This window comes from Rattus norvegicus, chromosome 9 (genome assembly GCF_021556685.1).
Source record: "Rattus norvegicus strain SHRSP/BbbUtx chromosome 9, alternate assembly SHRSP_T2T, whole genome shotgun sequence".
NCBI lineage: Eukaryota > Metazoa > Chordata > Mammalia > Rodentia > Muridae > Rattus > Rattus norvegicus.
Genome location: NC_141542.1, coordinates 95349710 through 95358173, shown reverse-complemented (window position 1 = coordinate 95358173; position 8464 = coordinate 95349710). Strand labels below are relative to the sequence as shown.

Sequence of the window (8464 nt, the reverse complement as noted above, 5' to 3'; positions counted from 1 at the left end):
CGGTGCAGCAGAAGTTACCCAGGGCCTCCAGTGAAAAAACAACACATTATTCAGCCAGATGCTGAACCGGGACCCCAACACCCAGGCCCCGGAGTAATGGTCACGTTATTGTCTCTGGGACTTTTTCAGTGATGAGTCCCAAACCACAGGAACCTCGAGGACTCCAGCTGAGTCTTGTCTCTCCCTTCCCTGGGTCTGGCCCTGGGTCTGTTCAATGCAGTAGCTGCAGAGCAAAAGTGAAACCAGGCACTTGGCAAATGTCTTTCCTCTGTCAAGCGTAGCTTTCTGGAGCCACCTCCAGAGGCCTGGGGATGCTAGGAATTCTGATGGATGTTTTCTGTAGACCCTTCGCTGCTTTCATTGAGGGGCGTCTCAGAGGTCTCCTCAAGCTCCTCATCAGCCCCCTCTTCCTGGATGGTGAGGTGCACGTCAGGCGAGGAGGACTCGGAGCTCACACTATCCCCTTCCATAGAGCAAAGGGTGCAGGACAGCGCAGGCGCCACACTCTCTTGAAGCATGTTCAGCATCATGGGCACCTGCCCTGACCTCAGGCCGGACATCATAGGTAGCGGCTTCATAGCCTCCCCCCACAGCCTCTCCTCATCTTTGTACAGCAGCAGGAGGCTGGACTTCTTCTCCCGCCTCTTGGATTTCATGTAGCCCAGCATGATTCCAATCAAGAAAATGCCATAGAAGGACATAACGACCAAAATATAGAAGTATTCGTTGCCATTACCACCGCTGTTACTAGACACATGGGACTCAAGGGGGCTGCTGGAAGCTGCAGCGCTCGGGTGTGTGCTATTCAGAGGCTCCATCCTCAGCATTGAATTGCTGCTCGCCCAGCCGGGATCTGGAGAGAAAGCCACCAGTTAGACCTTCCACCTGGATGCACAGGACCGGCAGAAGGCACGCGCATGGCTCGCGAAATTGCCATAGATCAAAAATAGGTAATTAAGAACAGGAGTGAAAGGAACAGTGGGATGTAAAGCGTCTTGCCAAGTAGTTAACTCAGAGAACTTGGAGCAAGGAAGAGAAATGAGGGGAGGGAAAGAAGGAAAAGTGAGAAAAGCTTTCACCAGATAGAAAAATCGATGGTAGACAGGCAGACAGGCAGACAGACAGACATATAGAAAAATTATACACTTTATTTACACTTCAGAAAATAACTATGCATTAGTTCTATACTTTAAACATTATAGACCATATAAGGATTCATGGGGGAAAGAAACGTCTTAAAATTTGAAAGGCATGCTCTCGCTGGCAGGACAGAAGCAAACTTTACATTTTGTTTCAAAAGCCTCAACTTTCAAAGTTTCCTTATAAGAAAAAAAAAGGCAAGAAAACTTTCTCTATTAATAGAACTACCCCCCCCCTCCATGTCTCCGAAGAGAAGGAGCCTTGCTCACTTACCAAAGGCTGACAGTTTGTCCCAAGTGTGGAACTCTTAAACGGCTGAATCTGAGGACGTTTTTCTTCTGTGTCAGGCTCTGCACTCTGACAGCCCCGCTGCTGTCCTTGGGATATATAGTCAAGAAATGCATCGTCACGTGTTCCGGGAGGAAAATTTACAACAGAGGTTGACTGTGGCAGAGCAAGCAGCGGACTCAAAGCGCTGCAGTTCAACAATCTGAACTTTGCAGCTGTGAAGAGAAAAGGAGGAGGGAGCTCCCTGTCCCGACCGCCCCAGCTCAGAGCAAGAGGCTTTAGGTAGTGGAAACCAATGTGTGAAAAGGGGAGGGAAAAAAACACACTGCACACTACCCAAAGACTATACATGGACTGACCCTGGGCTCCAACCTCATAGGTAGCAATGAACAGCCTAGTAAGAGCACCAGTGGAAGGGGAAGCCCTTGGTCCTGCCAAGACTGAACCCCCAGTGAACGGGATTGTTGGGGGGCAGGCAGCAATGGGGGAAAAATGGGGAGAGGAAGCCCATATAGAAGGAAAGGGGGAGGGGCTAGGGGGATGTTGGCCCGGAAACTGGGAAGGGGAATAACAATCGAAATGTAAATAAGAAATACTCAAGTTAATAAAGATAAAAAAAAGAAAAAAGAAAAAAAAAAAAAAACACGATGCATTTGAATGGATGCCCCAAAGTCCACTCTCACTGACAAGGAGAGTTTATGTTTCATCTCCCTTGTGGGAAGTAACTGATTGATATGTTACCTCTAGATTTTCACAGGGAATCCCATCCTGCCATTAGAATGAAAGGCAGTGGGAAGCAAAGGCAGAATTTACAGTCAAGAAACAATTGCTTCCGTTGTCAGTTCTTCCACTAATTGGGCGGATTTGATAAACCCTCCCTTAACCTTCCCAATATGGCTGCAGTAAAATTGTTGGCTAGTGAGGGGCAGGTTTGGTCATTGAGTAAAGCGCTAAGAACTTGATGAGTTTTGAGTTTGTTTCAGCTGAACTACCCTAGAATGCAAGGCTGGCTGGTGCAGGGTAGCCCTTTAAAAACGCAAAGATTCTTGCTTGCCTTCCACACTAAGCTCGGAAATACATTCTTTATAGTCTCGTTTGGGATCTTTCAGACTCTGTTCAGGGATTGGTGGACATCAGTAATGGAGCAATGGGGAGGCAAAGCAAGGAGAGTCCGAGTTCAGCGTCAGCCTGGGCTACAATGATTCTGTATGACAACCAAAATCTTCAGCTTCTCTAGTGATCCGTACGAAGTGAAAATGTGCTGGCGAGAGCTATTGAGAGCAGGTTTTGCTCCATTCTACCACACGTGACGGTGCCTCTAAAGCCCCACACAAGCCTGTCACACATCTCTATGTATCTCAGGCAGATCCTGGGAGAAGCAGGTATTCTCTCAGCGAGCCACCATAACGTCAAAACAGGCTGCTATGTGTGACATCAGAAGAGACACCAGGGGTTTGGTTGCCAAGTCACTTGCTCGCTGGGATGCTTACTCTAAAGGGCTGTCATTCTAATCCAAGGAAACTGGCAGGGAGCCCTTTACCTCCAGGAGCCTCCAATCAATGGAGGGGCTGCAGCAGGGCTGGCATGCATGACAGCTTTAAAGGCAGCATCATTGGTGGTCTACTGTCAGGGAGCTGACACCATGGAGAAGCATGAAAACTTCCCTCCGACTGTATACAGCACGTATGGTCCAGACGCAAGCACTGTCGTTGTGAGTCCGGCTTTGCGCCTGTCATGGATTCTGACAGGCATCCTGGGAAAAGAGTTGGACTAGGAATCCATGACACTGGACTACACACCTGATGCTCACCCCGAAAATCTCCAGCTGTCATCTGCCATTGATCCCAACACCAAGGTCATTCATGCCAGAAAAGTTCGCTCTTACCGGTACAGCTGTGTTCACCACTCTGACAATTCAAAACTCTACGGCAACATGGTAGACCTCACCTTTTCCACCCACCCACCACATAAGCACTGGCAGACATCCATCCACAAGAGCATGCACATTTGGAAGATTAGAGCAGGATAGACCATGAGAAGCACTTCTATTGGTACTTGTCATAGTGGTATGGCCCACATACCTTATGATAGATTAGTCATCGCCAGGGCATGGCCAGGCGCTGCCAACTGGGAAAGAGAAGGTAGAGAAATAGGTCACCAAGTCTAAGAGGCAGGAGCTGACAGCCAGGTGTCAGAAAGCCAAGCAGAGGCTGAGTGTCAAACAAAATCAATCCCAGGCCTGAGCCTACCGCCCCAAGGCACTAAAACCAAGAACAGTCCTGGCTTCTGGAACAAATCTAGAAAAAAAGGCCAGTGGGCTAAGAAACCAGAAGCAGAGAGGGAGTCAAGTCCAAGGATTTGTCAGAGCAAGCATTAGCATAAGCCGCAGAGGAAAAAAAGGGACCCTTGAAACTGCAGACTGCCTGCTGGTGACCCTGTGACTTCTGATGCCCTGAACTCTGCAGAGATCTTTCTAGGAAACATTGGAGGAAACCAATGAGCACTGTCAGGCAGAGACATTGCTCTGTTTATGTGTTTTGCTGTCCTGGTTGGGTGTCCCCCGGATTACCTAAGGCTTCTGGGAGCTTCCTGGTGTACAGATACCTTTTTCTAGACTTTCTGCAGTGGTCTCTCCTTTCTAATATCCCTTTATCCTAGGAATGAAACTTAAGATTTGAGAGCTTGCAAACTCCTGTCTCCTATCTCCCCCAGGCCTTCTTCACAGCAAGACTCTAAGAAGCCTGGCTGTGAGAAATGGTGTTAATAAAGAGAGAACTGAGTGACCTGCTGGAATGTGTTCTGTTTGGTTGTGAATCAAAGGATGTGTGTGTGTGTGTGTGTGTGTGTGTTTGTGTGTGTGTGTGTTTGTGTGTGTGTGTGTTTGTGTGTGTGTGTGTTTGTGTGTGTGTGTGTGTGTGTGTGTGCACATGGAGGCCAGCAGTTGACATTGAAATGTCTTGTTCACTGACTCTCCACCTTATTTTTTGAGACAGGGTCTCTCAGTGGATCAAGTTTGCTGTTTCGGCCAGGCCGGCTGGGCATCGAGCCCCTGGGATCTGTCCATCTGTCTCCCAAGCACTATCTGTGCTTTGTACATCGGTACCAGGCACCCAAATTCAGGTCTTCATGCTTTCACAGAAAGTACTTTAGCCATTAAGCCATCTCCTCAGTCCAAGGTTTTACCTTTTTAATCCGTGAAAGTGCAGTCGTCCGAGCAACATTTGTGGAAAAGACTGCTTCAGCCCTCTCCAGCACTCATGGCAGGCAGCTCAGAGTCACCTGTGACTTCAACTCCAAAGGATCTGACATCTTCTCCTGGACTCTATGGTCACTGACACACAGACATAGAAAAATGGACATAAATTTAAAATTTAGGAAAAAATCTTCAAAAAATAATTGACTAGCCATATATATATGGCCAGGTCTATTTCTCAACTGTTTATCCTAGCAGTTCTGATTAAACCACTTTAAATTGGCATTTTAAATGAGCGTAAGATACTCTCCAGTTGCTATTTAGCTGGATTAATCTCCAGTACTCAGAAAGGAGAGGCAGAGTCTCTGTAAGCTCAAGGCCAGCCTGGGCTACATAGTGAGTTCCAGGCCAGCTAGAACTACATGGTAAGACCCTGTTTTTAAAAAAAGTACCTGGGTGGGTGTCTATTCTGTACCAAACTCACAATCCTGTGAAATATTATAACCATTCCATTTAAAAAGACATCGAAAAGCCAAAGACTAGGTAAGTTTCCCAAGGCCATGTTGTTAGTGATAAAATCACTACTGTGCATGTATACATGTGTGTGTGTGTCTACATGAATACATGAATGCGCATAAGAGTGTGTATGTGTATATGTGTGTGCACCTGTCTATATGTGTATATGAATGCACATGTGTGCTTATGCATGTGACAACCAGAGAGCCATGTTGTGTGCCCTTCTAAGGTTTGTCCGTGAACCTTGACCTAATTGATTGAGGTAGTGTGGCTCACCAGTGAGGTCCAGAGACTTTCCTGTCTCAACCTCTCCAGCTTTGACGTTCCAGATGTGTTTCCCAGCATCCTGCATTTTACGTGAAGGCTGAGAATCAAACTCACGCCCTAGTGCTTGAGGGGCAGGCACTTACCAACTGAACTATCTCTTCCTGTAGAATCAAGGTTTGAACCCAGGCCTGCGGAACACCAAAGCCTGCTTGCCTCTACTCTCCTCCTTCTCACTGAAGAGAAAACAAAAAAGTAATTCAGAGAGGGTAGAAAATGAGACCATGGTATTTAGTCTCTGGGGTCTTGTATGCCTAAATACTCAGACATAAGTATTCCGTTACAATTTTTTTCTGAAGTTCATGCTATTCTCAGCATTAGAAGATATATCTCCTTAGAATATTCTCGAAAGAAATCGGTGAAACAGTAATCCCTTTGTCCTATATCCATGTGACCCCCAAGGACAACAGTTTCCCTTTAGCCTACATACACAGCTTATCTGTGGTCTTCGTGTTTTCACGTGGTGTGTTGTTTTCTCTCTTTTCTCTCCCCCCCTGACTCATCCTGACACACACTTTCTCTAGAGCTTTGAGTATTTGAGTACTTTCATTTCCTAGTGACGTCATTTTCACCAAATGACCCAAGAGTCCCTGGCCACACATCTCTGAAATTATGTTAACAGCTCCTGTTACTAAACAAAGTCCATGCTGGGATAACAGCAGAGCCATGGATCTCATCGGATTAAACATCAGCACAGAGGGCAGAGATCTGACCCAGCTCTTTCTCGCCCATGCTACGTGACCGGCTCCATTGCATAATTTCTCTGTTTTCCTTTTAGCCACCCGCAAGCATGTCAAGAGGCAGGCATGCCAATAAAAGGATCGTAAATTGTGCCAAGATCCTCAGCACTGTCCCATCCTCCACCAGGCTCTCCCACTCCTGAGCAGGCTGGGCTGTAGATCTGACAGAGTTCTGCAGAACAGAATCCCCTGTGCCCACCACTGCTTCTGCTCTTCCAGAAGCTCTTTCTGAGAAGCTTTATCTGGGAATTCTAGAGGTGGGTCATCGCTTAGTCACCCTCCCCAGATGCATGGCTCTCAACATTCCTAGCACTTGGAATAAGGCAGGGACAGGACTGGGTATCTTCCGGGTATGTAGTATGACCTCCAGGCCCTCCCTCTAACAACAGCTATGCTCAGGAGAATGATGCTATGACCTGGGCATCTTAGACATCATCCAGAGATGGGTAGGAGGAAAGAACCCACAACTCATGACAGTTTAAAGCTGTTACTAGCTCACATTTACTAATGTTTAAACTTTGCCTGGCATTTACTTAACAAATACTTGGTTAATGCCTACAATGTACCAGGAATTGCTCTAAGCACTTCTTAAATGTTCTCCTATTTAAGCCCCATGAAAACCTTTTAAGGAGGGGCTGGAAAAATGGCTCAGTAGTTAAGAGAACTGACTGTTCTCGAAGAAGAACCAGGTTCAGTTCCCAGAACCTGCATCAGAAGACTCACAACTGCCCCTCTACTGCAGCTAGCTGCAAGGAATCTAACACTTCCTCCAACCTTTTATACTTGCACTTATGTTCGCATGCCCACAAGCACACAAATGCACTTCAGCATACACACACACACACACACACACACACACACACACACACACACACACATTTAAAAATAAATAAAACAAATCTTATAGCTATAAGACAGGATTGAATTAACTCTCAATAGGAAGGCATGAACAAACAACCATTATCCCCAGGTAGGCAACAATGACAGACTAAAACAGAACTGCATCGGAGTCAGCTTGATGAGACTAAGGAGTTCATTGGCCTTTCTTGTAGAGCACAGGGTTACTTACCTGAGTGTGGGTAAACAACCCCAAAACAGCTGAAGCACTGCAAATTCCCACCCCATCAGATCAAGTAAGCTTCAGCAATCCTCCTGTCTCCACGCCCCATAGTACCAACAGGTGCTGGGAATCCAGTCAGTCTTCAGGAAGAGCAACTAGTGCTCTTAAATCATTGAGTCATCCTCTCGATCCCGACAAGAGTGACTAGAAAAGTTATAGGATCTGCCCCAGATTTCATCACAGGACGAGGAAGTGATGACTCTAGAGGACAAGCCTGAGGAGTGGTGGGACTCAAAGCCAAGGCTGCTGTGAGGGGACGCTCTGCAGACCCTACTTCGTCATCCTAGCCATCACGTGCATCACAGCTTGGACTGGTACCAAGCACATAGCATGTATCTCCTCTCGCCATCAGAAACAGTGAAGGAGGACATGAAAAGATCCTTCTTGGAAGCCCCATGCATTAGCTGATTTAAATTTAAACTTGAGAACAGAAAACTATTGCTGTTTCATTCCCAACACCTACAGCGGCACCTGGCCACAGTGAGCTGAAGAATTGCTTGTTAGCTAAATAGCAAGAAGAACATGCTAGAAGCTCTTCTCTTAGCTTCTTAGCTGATTTTTACAAGAGGCTGATGAAGACAATGAGCATGTTATATGCTTATCGAACCATGAAACCTAAAGGGTCACATGTCGGGGTCACATAGCAGGAAGCTATGGAAGCCATGGAACTGGGATCAGATGTCCCACCTCCTACTGAAAGGCTACCAGACATATACTCCCTTTCTGGGACACACAGTGCTCCACAGTTGCTAGTCACTTCCTCTGGTCCCAGTTAACGAAGAGGTCAGGCTGGAGAGAGAGAGGAAGGATACTGATGAAGAGCTTCAAGGATTCCAGCTGAGAACAAAGCTGACTGTTTTTTTGTGTTTTGGTTTTTTTTTTTTTAAGTGTTTTGAAGCTTTTAAAAGACTCCTTAAAACCTTCTAGGTCTCAGACAATTGAACAGGAACCAAATCAAAACCAAGATCAATTTGGCTCTAATTCTTGAATTTTCCAACAGTGTCTTGCTCTGAGAAGGGACTCAGTGGATTTAAGAGCTTTGCACAACTTGTGCTGGGCTTCTGCAAAACAGACTAAACTATGGCTAGCAGGAAGTGGGGATCTCCCTTTCTTCAGGAATCTGCTTCCTGTTACAGCCAGTTC

At 46.5% G+C, this 8464-nt stretch overlaps 1 protein-coding gene across 1 annotated transcript; it reads right to left on the bottom strand.

Moving 5' to 3' along the window:
* Nucleotides 1–274: 274 nt before the first annotated feature.
* Kcne4 (potassium voltage-gated channel subfamily E regulatory subunit 4) lies at nucleotides 275–1463 on the bottom strand. Its single transcript, NM_212526.1, has 2 exons — nucleotides 1414–1463; nucleotides 275–853 (listed from the first exon to the last, which is right to left on the bottom strand). Exon 2 carries the CDS (start codon nucleotides 825–827, stop codon nucleotides 315–317), a length of 513 nt encoding a protein of 170 aa, NP_997691.1. The 5' UTR covers nucleotides 828–853; nucleotides 1414–1463; the 3' UTR covers nucleotides 275–314.
* Nucleotides 1464–8464: the final 7001 nt, after the last annotated feature.